This window comes from Antechinus flavipes, chromosome 2, assembly GCF_016432865.1.
Source record: "Antechinus flavipes isolate AdamAnt ecotype Samford, QLD, Australia chromosome 2, AdamAnt_v2, whole genome shotgun sequence".
Lineage (NCBI taxonomy): Eukaryota > Metazoa > Chordata > Mammalia > Dasyuromorphia > Dasyuridae > Antechinus > Antechinus flavipes.
Genome location: NC_067399.1, coordinates 650,830,748 through 650,845,585, shown reverse-complemented (window position 1 = coordinate 650,845,585; position 14,838 = coordinate 650,830,748). Strand labels below are relative to the sequence as shown.

The 14,838-nt window shown below is 35.8% G+C and overlaps 1 protein-coding gene across 9 annotated transcripts in view; it reads left to right on the top strand.

Moving 5' to 3' along the window:
* Positions 1-258: 258 nt before the first annotated feature.
* The window catches only part of MORF4L1 (mortality factor 4 like 1), a 39,726-nt gene continuing 25,146 nt past the window's right edge, over positions 259-14,838 (top strand). For 4 of the 9 annotated variants that reach the window (XM_051982402.1, XM_051982401.1, XM_051982397.1 and 1 more), the window contains exons 1-3: positions 260-372; positions 5,348-5,394; positions 10,299-10,366. In XM_051982402.1, coding sequence (XP_051838362.1) covers positions 333-372; positions 5,348-5,394; positions 10,299-10,366 — 155 coding nt within the window. In that variant the 5' untranslated portion in view covers positions 260-332. Of the gene's footprint in view, positions 373-5,347; positions 5,395-10,298; positions 10,367-14,838 lie in introns of all 9 variants that reach the window. The other 5 variants (XM_051982400.1, XM_051982399.1, XM_051982395.1 and 2 more) reach the window with 2 other exon arrangements.

Genomic DNA, 14,838 nt, shown 5'->3' with positions numbered 1-14,838 from the left:
TAGCCCTGCCCTAGACTGATTGACGTAATGGAAATAAAAACAAGCCAACTTTCTCCCAGCATGCCTCAGACGGGGCGGGGGCGGGTATGCGCATGCGCCTAGATGTGCGCCTAGCCGTGCGGGTGCACGCTCAGGCGCTGCATTCCTTGGCAAGGGGCGCGCGGCCGGCTGGAGAATCGGGCCGGGGGCGGTGCCAGGCGTGACGCGCGGCTGGGCGTGGTGCGGGGCGGCGGCGGCGGCGGTAGCGGCGGCGGCGGCGGCGACGACGACGACGACGACGACGGAGGGAGGAGGCGGAGAAGCAGGAGGCGGAGGCGGAGAGTCGTTCATAAATGGCGCCGAAGCAGGACCCGAAGCCCAAATTCCAGGAGGGTGAGTGCGGGACGCAGGCCTCGGGGCCCCGGGGGCGGGAAGGCTGGGGAAGGCCTGAGGATGCCTCGTCACGGAGAGAGTCGAGGCTGGAAGGCCGCTCAAGGGCTTTGGTGTGCTTTCTGCCGAGAGAAGCCGAGGCCCGGCCAGGGGAGGGGCCGGGGGCTGCCCTTGGGCCCAAGAGGCCCACCCCTGCGGCGGGGCCGCTTTGTGTCCCAGCGCCGCTCGGACGGCGCCGCCCTCTTTGTCCCTGTTCCTAACCTTGACCTGCCGTCGCAATCTGCAGTTGCGAGGCGTGATTGCGGCGGTGGTACCGCGGGCCTCCCGACGGCCGGCACCATTGCTGACTGAGAGGGAAACTGAGGCCCAAGAGGGCGAGCGACGATCCCGCTTCTCCCGGGGGTCCTGCCCCGCTGCGCTCCTTTTGTGTCCTTCTGTCGTCGTCAGAGGTCACAGCGTGGTGGGGGTTAGGGGTTGGGGGGTCCCGACAGGTTCCCCGGGCCAGCCCCCCTCATTTGACAGGTGAGGAAATAAATGGAGCGTGAATTCTCCAGGCCCTCCCTGGGAGGTGGAGGGCGAGTCTTGGACCCGATAGCTGCAGGCCATCGACCCCTCCAGCGTTGCCCTCTCCCCTCCCCCCAAATTGGGGGGACTTCCGAAGAAGGGCAGGGTTTTGTTGGAGAAAAGGAGGAGGGTTTTGTTGGCGAAAAGGGGGAGGGTGAAGGGAGGCCCCGAAGGCAGTCAGAAACTGGACGTTTGGGGGAGGGGGTTGCAATCAACCCAATCCAGCAGCTTGATTGGCTGGAGATCTCTACCCCTGTGAGCGTCTTCCAGCCCTGAGGGGTCATCCTGGGGTTAAATAGATTTCTTCTCGTCTGTCGGAGGAGACCGAGCTTCTGGGAAGGGCCTTCTTCCCCATGTTAAGCTGCTTCCTAACATGGCTGCCCGAGACACACCTTGAGCCTGATGGCGGAGGAATTCTTAGGGCTGATGCAGCATTTTTAAAACCAGGCTTCATTGTGCTGGGGGGATGGAGAGAAAGAGACCAAAGAGACTTTCATCTTAACCTCTCATTAAACATTTTGCTTTGCTTTGTTTGAGAGCAGTGCCGATGCCGAATTTTCAGTAGAGTACTTGTTACTGTAAAACCTTGGAAACATTTGTTCTCTATAATGTAAACCATTGTGATACAGCACATAATTTTACGCTTTTGTTGTATCCTATTCTTGAAAATATATTAGACTACTACACGTACATTGTCTTTTCTTATAATCAGTGACAGATTTTATTTTACTTACATATAATATTTGATCCTAGACAACCCTGTTTCCTTAGCCGAATTAATTTTTATATGTTATCTTAAGGAACTTTTGCTCTCTCAGCAGACATTTGAGCATGTAGTAGAATTTAGCTTAAATCTGTGGGCAGGCAATAAAAGAAATATAAAGGAAGTCTTTGCTGTGGAGAAGCTTTTAAGCTAGTTGGGAAAAGGAGACTAGGATTTAGTTTACATGGTAAATGCTCCATATATATCAGAAATATAGTGTGAGGTTGGATCTGAGGTTAGCAGTGGTCACGGAGGGGGAAGGTTCTATGGAGAATGAAGAAATGCTAGTAGGCATTGCTGTTTTGTTCCACAAGGCTACTCATGAATTAGATGAGGCTTGAGGAGTAGAATTAAAATTTAATTGATATTAGGATTGAAGAGATAAGGAAGGAAACTCACACTACCAGTTTTAAGTCTTGTCTGTAGCTTCAGCTTCTCTTTTTAGGGTGTTCCTAGTACACTGAAAGGTTAAGTGACTTTTTTAAAAAGAGTTAGCTAGCTAGTATGTGTCTGAGGCAGGACTTCTCCAAAGTCTAGGTCATCCTTGACTTGCCCAGAGTCCTTTACCATCCTATGTTGTGTTTGTAAGATTTATCTTTTCACTTTTGTATTATATTCATTAGAACTGAAATTTCTTGAAAGTTTCATTGTTTTGTTCTTTATATCCCTCTTTCTTGATTAGAATATGTCTATTGTTTTAGACCTTGGATCTAGAGGGTTACTTTGCTGATTGGAAGGTCTGGATTTTTGTTTACCTCTCAGGTATATAGTCCTTGTCAACTTGTTAAGTTGTATCTTTAGCATTTTTTTGTGTATCATTGACATCACACACTTGGAGAAAGGCAGTGACTAACTAGTCTATGTCTAAAATGAGGGAGTCAGGGTTCAAACTCTTAATTACATTGCACTGCTTCTGTTTTGTGTGTTAGGACAGTACTAGTCTGTTTAAGATAATGATGGGAGTATGGGCATTGAGTTAAATAAATCGTAATGCATCACTGGGTTTGCATGCTATAGATACTGGATTCAGCTCAACATTTTAAAATAGAAGTGTAGAATATAGATATTTGAATTAAATGCATTTTAATTTGAATTAAATATTTTGAATGCAATTGTAGCATTACACCAGTATTTGAGCAAGCATCAGAACCAGCCTCCAAAAAGGTTTGAAAGCTGGGCAGAATGGTTGAGGTTTGCTGTTTGTAATCACAAGCTCTTGTCTCAAATGAATCTCAGGTCAGATTTTTTGAGAAAGCTTGACTAATTAGTTTACAGTAAGATAATTTATAAGAATAACTTGAGGGAAAGTAGGATCTTTTAATGTTAAGTTAGAAGTTTGATATCTTGGACCATAATAGTACATGGATAATGTATGACTAACAAAAACCAATTTCCTTAAAGCTGGGGATTTATAAATTTTCATAATTTTCAAGTTAAAAAAAGTTTGTATCTTTTAAAGAACTGGTAATATTTTTAAAAAAGCATATTTTTATTTCAAAAGTATTGTGCATTAAAAAAAGTGTTAGTAACTTGCCTTTGATACGGTGCATATCATACTGATTTGGGAAATGCACGAAACAAAAGGGCAAACAAAACAGGGCATTCAGAATAGAAGCAAATTTTCTATAAACAGTATAATGCCAGCATATTCCATGTTTGAAAGAGAATTCCATACAGCATTTATTCCAGTGATTCTCAGATAGTAAAGAGGATAAAATGCAAGTGAGGGTGACCTTCAAGTCTTAGTAGGGAGGGTTCAGCAGAACAGTCTCATCTGAGACAGGATTTGCCAGACCAAATTAGTGTGAGGGTGGGGTTTCTGTCCTTAACCTATCACTTAGAATCTGTGTGATTTTGCACAAATTAGTTGACCTCTCAGAGTCTTAGTTTCTTCATTTCTCAAATTAGAGGACTAGATGAGTTGACTTTTAATGTTCTCTTCTCACTCTAAATTTATGAATCCACAGTTTCTATTGTGGAAATTCAGCATCTTTAGACTTGACAGATAGTTTTTGTTAAATGGTCTTTCATTACTTTGTGCTTCATTGCAGTGAAGATTATTATAGAGAAGAATAGTAAGTTGTTAATGCTGTGAGAGTAGCTAGGTGGTGCAGTAGATAGCATGGCCTGGAATCAGGAAGACGTGAGTTAAAATTCAGTCTCAGACACTTAATAGTGTCTCTGGACAAGTCACTTAACCATCTGTTTCCTCATCTGTAAAATAAGGTCTAGTATCTTTGCCAAGAAAACTCCAAAAGAGGTCACAAAGAGTCAGACATGAATAAAATGACTGAACAACAATAGTGCTATAATGAAATCACTCCTAATGCTCTGGTGTATTTTAACTGAACACTACTTTAAAACATGAGTTCTTCCCCTCTTTTTTTGAGTCTTTTTGGCAGTTTGGTGAAGATTGTGGGCCCCTTCTTAGAATAATAGTTTTGAATGTATAAAATGAAATATCTAGGATTATAAAATAAAACGATGAAAAAGATGTAATTTTTTTTTTCTCCAACTAAGTTCTCAGATCTGAAAATCTTGATATATTTTGGGTACCGGGATCCTTGGATCCCAGTTTAAGAATCTATTCTAAAAGGTCAGTTGGGTGATATTTTAAAACTAATAAGTAAACTTTTTGTACCATCTTAGTACTTTATTTTTAAAGTGTCTCTATGATTATTTAATTATTGCTCCTTTGTGCAAAGTGTGATTGGCTTTTAAAAGCAGAAGCTACCCCCAAATTTGTGGAAACTTGTACTTTTAAACTTTATTATTAGAGTGTCTTTTTGGACTACGAAGATGGTTTTGTAACCTGTAATAACTTTGTGGAGCTTGATGCTCTGGACTTTTTGATATTCTTTTTGATTTCATTGAAGATTTGTTGAGTCTGTCTGGAATAAATCATTTAGGAGTAACAGAGCTTTCCTCACCTTTTAAACCTGAAGGACCTGCAGGGATTGTATCCTTCTTCTTGAGTTACTAGGGAATTTAAGAACAAGGACTAAATCTAGAATACACAGACTAGACTTGGAAATGTAGGATTCATAGCTAATCTCTAGCTGATTTTAGGCTTTCAGGGCTCATCTAGTCCTTCTATAACTGTTTAGCTTTTAAAAAACTGTCATGTGGATTCATATGGAATGAGGCACCGTGAAAAACATTCTCCCCCTCACCTCTCCTGCCCCCCCCCCCCCCAAAAAAAAAGGCAAGCAAAAATGAAACTATAAATTGAATGGTCCATAGAAGAAAGATGTTAATGTTTCAATATATAGATTATATTGTTACACATTATATTTGTTACACATCAGGTGATGGTCATGCTAAAGGCATTGTCTTTGCTCATGTCAAAAACTGTAACAATTTCAGGCATTTAAATTGTACCTTCTTTTTTGTTTATTTCATTGATTGATGTATGTTTCAAGTTCTTGTAACAGTAATTTGCTCATCTGTAGATAGGTTTGAAACTTGACCTGAAATAGAGGTTTGAAATTTGACCTGAAATATTAACGTTCCCCATATCTCCACTTAGTGTTACAATTTTGCTGGTAGTATAGTACAAAAGGCATGAATGATTTTATATTTTATTTTATTGTCCCTTATCTTGAACCTAAATAATTATGAATTAATTGAATTCTTTGAAATATTTTACAGGTGAACGCGTGTTGTGTTTTCATGGACCACTCCTTTATGAAGCAAAGGTATGAAACCTCTTTTCTTTTACCAGGTTCCTGAGAGCTACTTCTGATTAGTTTTTCATAAATAGATTTTTTTCTTTTGAATTCTCTCTTTACTTCTTGCTTTGGTAGCATACTTGATCTTTCATCTTTTTTTTTTTCCACTTGTTTCCATACATTTGCTTAACTTCTTTTCTTCTAGCGTATGGTTTCTCCTTAATCATTGGCCCTGCCAGGCTGCTAAAAGAGCACTATTAGGAAAAAACTACAGGAGTTATAAGATGGAGGCAACAAAGATTTCGTATTTTAGTGTGTAGAAAAAGCACATGAACTGTCTGTTAAGTGAAATCTGTTTTTTTTTTTTTTTTTTTTGTGCTTTTTCAGGTTATGAGACTGGGTTTAGATTTTAGCTAAATAAAGTCATGCTATTTATTATATAAGTTGATATTTGGTAAGCATTTCATTATACCAGGTTAAATGTAAAGACGACATTGAAAAACTAGTTAAAGCAGCATGTTTGATTTTTGATTTTACATGTATAGAATTATCCAGCTTATGAATTATCTTTGCCCAAGTTCCAATTTCAGATCTGTTTTTTCCTTTATTTTGTAGCTGATACTTCATGCTCAGTGGAAACAAACTAATTTGACTAGTAAACCTGAGTGAATCTCATCTGCAAATTTATTCCCTTCAAATAGTATATATTGTAAGTTATATTTGACTTGTCATTCTATGTAAATTTTGTCCACATATTTCCATAAAGCTTCTTTAGAAAACCTACCAAAAAAGGAAAGTGGACCTGATTTGAAGTCTTTCCTGGATATTTTAATCTCTCGTGGAAAACAGTGATTCCTTGGACTGTTCATATATTGTATCTTTCTCTTGAAACATGGTAAACCCCCTCTTCCTTTCAAGTCACAAATATTCTTGATAGTATCATTTGCAAATCACCATTGATAGTATTATAGTCCAGTTATATTCACCAGCATATGTCTTCTTTGCCTTTTGAGTTACCTGCAGTTATTATTCTTCTGGGATTGTACTGTTCTGTGGTTTATTCTTTTGTAACATTGCCAGGAGAATATTAGTATAGTTAGGTGGATCTTTGGTATATGGCGTAGTTGAGGTTTATTGGAGGGATTTTGCATTTCCTGAATGAAATCAATCTTTTTCTCCTATTCAGCTCCGTGTCCTGGATTGTTGCCCATCTGTAGTTCTTGTTCAGAATATGGACTGCCAACATTGTCGTTATATGGGCAATGGGTATTTTGCAAAAAACATTTGGTTTTTCCTGTGTAGCTTGCTTGGCCAGTCTCTTGAATGGCTCTGGATTTCATGAAGTTGGAGCCTCCTCATAGGCTATATATATAACATGAGGTCATCAGGAGACTGAGAGAGCTCACCACACATAAGACCACATTCCATGATAGTCTTTGCTACTGCTAATAAACTTGTTGCTTCCTGTTTTATGTTTCACTTAATGTTTATGAACTGGATTTTTTAACAGACATCTTTGTGTATACATCTTTTCAGAGAATCGATGTGTGAACATTATATTTGTGATAGAGACCTTATTTGGTGATAAGCTTTTAAGACCCTTTTGCACTGTCAGGTTGGTCACATGTGGATAGGAAGAGAACCTTGTGGTGTGATCACCCCAGCCTGTGGCTATATGTTCTGCCATAAGTCATCTGCAAAGTTTTCATCAAGGATCTTCTTGATTCAGACATAGATCATTCTTATAAAGATTATGTAGATGAGCATAGACTGGGGTTGATTATGCTTTTTTGCTTGTTCTCCCCCCCCCCCCCCCCCCCCCCCCCCCCGATGTATTAATGTTAGCCATTCTTTGGGATCCTCTGCTCTTTCCTTTTTAAAATTCTTCTCTAGTTGCCTTGAAAACAAATTTTCTTGAATTTTAAATTCTTTTGTCTTCATCAAGTATTTAGTCTCATCTTTAAAATTTCTTCTTTTTAGACTCTAACATCTCCTTCTATGGCATTTTCAGGTCCTGGAATCTGAATGTGAGGGTTTTTTTCTGTCATTTATAGCGAGAAGTCATGTAACAATATTTGAGACGTCTGTCACATTTCATTCAGTTTATTGCCTCAGTGCTTCCAGGATCATCAGATTCAGTTGAGCATCATGCTGAGCTTTCTCACCCTCACTCTTCTTTCTGTTCCCTCTTGTTTATAACATAGATGAGTATGTTTTCTAAGATGATGGTATCCTTGGTTACTGTGTTTAAGCTTTATTACTTACCAACATAAACCATGGATTACATGCTTGCTTTGTATAAAGCATTTTATTGTGTCTTGAAGGGATATATATACCCTTTTCTCAATGAGTCTATACTAAGAAGGGGGAAGATTTTTTCAGAAATAAATGATGAAAAGGAGTGATAATTGCAAAAGGGAGATACATGTAAAGTATTATAAGAAAATTGAGGAAACAAAGGAAAGGGGGTAGAGAGAGAGAAAGAGAGAGAGAGAAGAGGATAGAAAGAGAGATGAGCAGAGAGTGTTAGTTTCCTTTAAGGGTCAGGAGCCCAGGAAAGACTGGAGGTAGGTATACCTGAGTTGTAGGGATTTCAGAAATGAAGGGCTGGGAGGGAGCACATTCTAGGTATGGGGAATAGTGCAGAATAAAGATAGCAGAATAGAGAGGTTTGGATTAGGACCGGGTCAAAGTGAGTGTGTCTGGTTGATTGGAAGATTGTATCTGTGAAATATAATTGAGTAATGTAAATCTGAGATAGTAGGAAACAATAATGCTGAAGAACAGGTTTGAATAGGGTTTGAATAAGTGAGGGGCCAGAGATAGAAGAGGTGAACATGAGCTTCAATTTAAGAGGAACATTTCAGAGTTTAGGACTTTGAAGATGGACCAATGGAATAGACAGAAGGCCTCACAGCGAAAATGCAATTAAATAATCATTTAAAGTATTTTAGCAAAGAAAGAGAAACAACATTAGGAAGGCAAGTGATGTCTTCTATTTCTCCTCTTTCCCAATATTCCCTCTAAAAAAGCAAAGTACAAGGAATGTTGGGTTTTATGTTCCCTCTTCCTTTGATTAATATAGATGTTTAAAGTGGCCTTGATTTTTAACATGTATGTTATGATTTTGCCTTTTAAAGATGTGTGGCCTTGGTGACAGACAGTATACATCATGTTAATTCATTTGTTGTTATATGTGTAAAAATAATCGTCCTGTGTTAGTAAATTCTCACATAAATAGGATGATATTGATTTTTTAAAGTTTATTATGTAGTTGTACCTAATATAAGTACTTGAAGGCACCCTTAGAATTATGAAATTATTGTAAAAAAAAAAAGCTTTGGGTTTCTAAGTTAAAAAATTTTTTTGTTTGTATATGTTATATGTACAAATATGGATCTTAGTGACACTTAGAAAGTTAAGAAGTATATGTGAGTCCTGTGGATTCCTTTAATATTATTTTGTCAGATTCATACTAAATTGTCAAATTTTTAATTGTCACAGCAAAAAGCTAAAATTTTTAAATTACAGTCCTTTAATTGGAATATGTTTTAAATGGTTACTTGAACAACTGAACCTATTTTTATTTGAAGAGTTTCTTCATCTGAATATGACTAAAACATTGTCAAATAGAAGCATCCCAAGATGAGAACTTATTTCTCCAATAGGGGACTCTCAAGATTAAAGATGTATTTTAAAAAATCTACCACGCTTGGTAAAATTATAAATAAAAGTTGCTGCTGGTTCTTGCAAAACTCCCAATTTGATTGCTGGCTATGCTGAATGCGTTAATTGAAAAAACCAGTAGCCTTTTTAAAAACAATAGTTTAAAGTATCTCCAAAGTCTTAATGTAGTTTTAAGTTTTTGAAGCTTCAATAACTTTTTAAGACTGGGGACTCTGTATATATCAGTTTGAGATTGCCACCATATATTGTCCATATCCATATAGAGATCCTAAATACTTGGAAATTACAGGTGAAATTTATTCTCAATAAAGCCATGGAAAGTGAATTATTTTTTTCTCAATAAAATTGGAGTGTGGGGGGAAGAACCCAAAATATATATGGTTAGTCATTTTGTAAATTTATAGACCTGAAGGTGTTGTAATCTTTACTAAAAAGACATTTACTTAACTCAGTGTTAAATGTTTTGAAGATGTTTACTTAATGCCTCTTGAAGAAATGCCAGTATAAATTTTAAATTTTATCTTGATATGTATGTGTCTCTACTGTCTTTTCCCTTCCATGTTTCCCTCTACTTAGTTTTTATTGGCTCTTTATCTAAATGAGCCTCTCCACATCTGAATTTGTTCCCTGAGTACACAATAGTATGACACTTTTAATTCTTAAAATGTCGTTGGCAATCTTGACATCTTTACCATTTTTTTCCCTCTTAGCCTCACATTTGCCTCTTTGACTGCCCTGTGTTTTTTGTAACACTAATCTTGCTATTAATTCTTGATGTTTCTGCAGTGGGTACTTCTTTTGGGTGTAAAACTAATTCTTTAAAAATCACCCTTGTTTGGATAACTCTTTTCCCTAGCTATTCTAGTTGTTTTGATAGAATGTTTTCTTTTAAATTAATGTTTACTATTACACTTTAATTCCTCAATAAGAATCAGTTCTTTAAAAGTGAACATGCTATTTTAGGAAGTCAGCTTATGACTTTTTATTCCATTAATAATTCTAAAATAATTTTGATTTTTTTTTCTTTCATCATATGATTTTACATAAGACTGATTTCTCATTACTCTACTTAAATATGACTAGTTGTTTTGGTCATCCATACTTTAATATTTAGGTGGATTACGTTAACCTACAGAATTAATTCTTAATTGGCAGTCTCTCTTTTAAAGACTAAAGCCATTTAAATAATTTACAGACTTTTAAAAAGTGATGTTTCTGAATCACTTGTTTTTTTCTTGTTTCAGTGTGTAAAAGTTGCCATAAAGGACAAGCAAGTGAAATACTTTATACATTACAGTGGTTGGAATAAAAAGTGAGTATTGGAGCTCTATCCACAAGTTTTGTCTTTTTTTTAACCAGAGTAAAGTCACAAAAGAGTTTGGATCATGAACTGGCATAAGCTTGAATTTCTAGGAACTTGATGTTTTTACAAGTGATTTTTAAGCCACAGTGTTTTATACTGCAGAAGTAAACTGTAATGTGATGAAAGAAATTAATAAAAAGCAAGTAACAACCTTTTAACCATTTTCATTTATTTAGAATATATTTAATTCTTTGAAGCATGAATTAAATGTTGGCTAAAATAAGAACCTAGATTGCTTGGTTGTTAACAATTTACTTATCAAAAACAATTGCTTGCTTTGGGAATGTGTGTGTCTGTGTATTAAAAAATCCTTGGAGATATGATTTATTAACAGTAATCTCTGTGTCAGATTTTAGTCTTATGACAAGTACACTGTATGTGAATAGGAAGAATATGAAAATTGAACTCATAACTTTCTTATATTATACAGAGGGATTGATTTGGAAACTTAAGCTCCAGTTTCCGCTTTTTGGCTGCCAAACATAGCTACTTTAAAATGGATTTAGAACTCATAAGGACTCCAGAAGAATATTTCTTTTTTATATCAGGACTATGGTAACAGTTGCCTTTTTCAGGTGACTGAAAGTCCTGTGCTACATTGGGATAAACAACCCTGTACTGATGAGGCAGCTAAAATGTAAAAACAAAACAAAACAAAACAAACCAGCTTTCACTTCAGCTCTGCATCTGTTTCTGTGTAGGCATAGTTTTTGCTCCATAGTATGCTGTCCCCAGAGACAATTTGTTGTATGTTATTCATTTCCTATACTTTGAAATACTAAAGTAAGCCTTTTTTTTTTTTTTTTTTTTTTTAAGTTACTAGCAGGTATGTAGTGTTATGAAAGTGATTGTTTCTCATGGGAGTGACCTTAACATAAAAAAAAAAAGAATTAGATAAATCCAAATTCATAATGCTACTATCAGATATTTTGAAAACATGATTTCAAATTTGACACCTTTTTGCACAAAGCATTTACAAACCAAGTGTGGAATCTTAAGTCACCAAGGCTCTTTCTTATCTTGAGAATTGGAGTGTTCTGCTAGGGTTTGGGTTGTGATGAATGCATGTGCCCATGGATCTCCGAGTCAAACATCATCTCAGCAATTTTGGATTTTTCTTACCACGTTCCAGAATTATCCAGATATTATTTTTAGCTCTCCAATATGATGGAGCCACTTGTAATTTCTTTTTTCATTTTCTTTTTTGTTGTAAGATTGATCAGTTTTAATTTGATCAGCAGGGTTTTCTCCTTCACCAGCCGAGTTTTCTTCTTCAACTGTAACTAGATCCCTTTCAGTAAGGCATTTGTTTGGAGTTGTTTTTCTGTAGTGTTGATAGCTTTTGTCTGGCCTTTCACATTCTATTTCCTACTGTTTCTTGCATCATGCATAGTCTGTCTGTCTGGGTTCTTTGTGTATTACTGCAAACAATTGTTTCCCTATGAATTTGCCTGGCCTGTGGGATTCTTGATGTAGAAGCTTGACCTTGTTAGATGCATATGGTGTCTAGGAAATGGGCATAGACTGGCTAGTAGTCAGCATGGAAATTTCCTAGGCATAAAGTAGTTTACTTTTCTGCCTTTTGATTTTATCTTTCTTTATCCTGCTGTATTATCTGGGCCAAATAAGTTTGTTTTGGTAGAAGTGATAGAATTATTTCCTTAGTATAGTGATAATTTGGCAAGCAGTCTCACTCTTAAATCTTCTATCCCATTACTATATTTTTTTGGAGCTTCTAAAGGGATTTGTTAAACTTTAGTTTCTGTTTAGACTTTAGTTTTAAGAGGAAGTTTTAGTTAGACTTTTGTTTTAAGAAGTATAATTGTTGCCTGTAGTGTACAAAAAAAGGTTTCCTAGCTGTGACCTGGGAGCCAGTTACAGTACCACCTAAATTTTAGGTTTGTGCTTTGTAATCTCTTTGTTGATTTCCACCCACGTGTCTGCTTCCCAAAGCAACTTTGCCATTAGCTGTTACTTCATTTCTTTTAGAGTTAAGGTATAGTATCTTTTAGAATCATGTTGCTTTTTTTTTTTTTTTTTTTTGAATTTGTTAAGTATTAGACTTTTGAAAGCTTTAGTGTATATTCAGATAATGTTGATTAGGGTAACTTTTCATACTTGTCTTTATGAAGCCAGTCCTAAAGTAATATTTTTATCATTCCAATAGATAAAAATACTAGTGTATATGTTTTCAGATTAGCTTATGGTTACTACTTGAGATGTCTAATGATCTAATTAAATCCCTACTTATTTCTTTAATTGGTGTTAAAATATGTAGGGTTTTTGTTGTTATTGTTGTTTTGCTTACATCTTAAATTTTATCAATATGGTGATTTCTGGTGTGGAACCTCCCTTTATCAGTGTAGGTCTTGCAATTGATTTATTGGTAATGTGATTATTGCTCAATAGTAATTTCTCCTAAATTAATCCATTAAAAACAAAGTCCACCCAGCAAAACTGAGCCTTCATATTTAATACTTTCAGAAGTAATTAGAAGCTTCAGTTTTTTGGATTGTTAGAATTAAAGTTTCTGTGTCAATAAAAATATTCCATTTATTCCATTATATGGCAGAATTCATTCGTTGATTGTTTATCTTGTTAACCTTGGTATATTGTCTCATATAATATGTAGTTTTCTATTGATATGTAGGTATTACTCTTTCCGGATTAAAAGTTTTGTTGTGAAAGCCCATTAGCATTAAAATAGTCAAGAATGCTTCAGATCAACATGAACTTGCAGTGAGGTTGAGAATTCCTCCAGAAAAACAGCATTACTTCTGCATAAAATATTTAAAAGAAACGAGGGAAGAATGAGTAATAAATTCATGATTTTGATTTACTTCCTGTACCTTGTAAGATTAATTATTTAAAAGTTAGATTTCTGCCTCCTTAGAGGTATGAACAAAAGAAAATATTTACAGATTTTTAGCTCGCTGACATAAATTTGGTGACTCTGGTAATTGTAAGTATTTGTGAAGAAGTTTGTCAGCACCAAATTCACTTGTGGTACTGATTCTTCTAGGAGTAATCATCTAGGAAGCTCTGTACTTTTCCTTCTTTATGAGAATTTGGCAATGACAGGCACATAAAATGCAGTCTGTTAATTGTTGTACAAGCCAAAGCCACATGGGAGGGAAAGGGGATCAGGAACTGGGCAGTGAGGTCATGTCTAGGTCTTGGAAAATCCTTAGGGAAGATTGCACAATAATTAGTGAAGTCCAAACTACCTAGAAAAATTAGGGCAGCAGATGTGGCTAACTGAAATAATATTTTTAAATGCATAATTTCATGTAAACAGATGTAATTCTGGATTTATTTTTATCGAACTTGTAATTTTATTTTAAGTTAGTAAAGCAAAGAGTAGCTGCTTATATTATATTTTGTTGGCTCCCAAACTCAATAAGGTTTAATAGGGAATGTTTAGATTTGGAATTAATATTGTAGCATTCTGAGCACGTTGCAAGCTAAAAAGTCAATTTTAATTGCTTTTTTCTTTTAACAAATTCAGCAATTTCTTGTATACAAATATACAAATTCTTGTATAACCTTTCCTTCAAAAAAAGTTAGATATTACAAATAATTTTTACTTAGCCCTAAAATTTTTTCATGTATATGGATGGAAAAGTAAATACATCTGGAAAAAAAAAATCATTTTCCATTTTCTGTCATTGACTTAGGAGAGAAATAGGAGGATAAATAATTTTAGTAAATTAGTTCTAGATTTTACCTATATTGGGGATTTCTGAATTAAAACTGATTTGACAATTTCCAGCCCAGCAGTAAATGTCCTGAATATTGTATTTTGAATCTATAGGATTAGATAGCTTATTGGGTTTTATTTATTATTTATTAATCGTTTGTCAGCTGTTTGTCACTTTAGAAAATGAGATTTTGACTTTGATCAATTTGACCACTTATGTAACTTTTATTTTTCACATTTTAGTCATTAGTAATCAGCTAAGCTACCTTAGTGATATCAGAACAAAGAATATTTGATTTATGAATGCATATTTCCTAATAGTAGTTCAGTAAAATCATTTAACACAAAAGAAATCAAGGGAAGTATAGCAGTAACCTTATTTTTGTTTGAAGTTTGGTTGAAGTTGAATAAACACCTTAGGAAAGGTGTTTATTAAAAAAAATTATCAGACACAATGTGACATTTATGTATTTAAGCTACTAAATTAACTTAATAAAATTTTAGGTTAGTGTTAGCCAGTTGTACTTCCTGTATAAATTAAAGTATTAAACACATTATAAATTGATAATTTTACAACAACATCAGCCAAAATTAATGCTTTGTAAAAGACTTTAATAATCCTTTGGGTAAGGGGTAACAGAAGGGCTTAACATTTTTCTTAAAGCTTCTTAATGTCAAAATTGAGTGAACACATTGGCAAGCTGTTAGGAGACAAATCAGT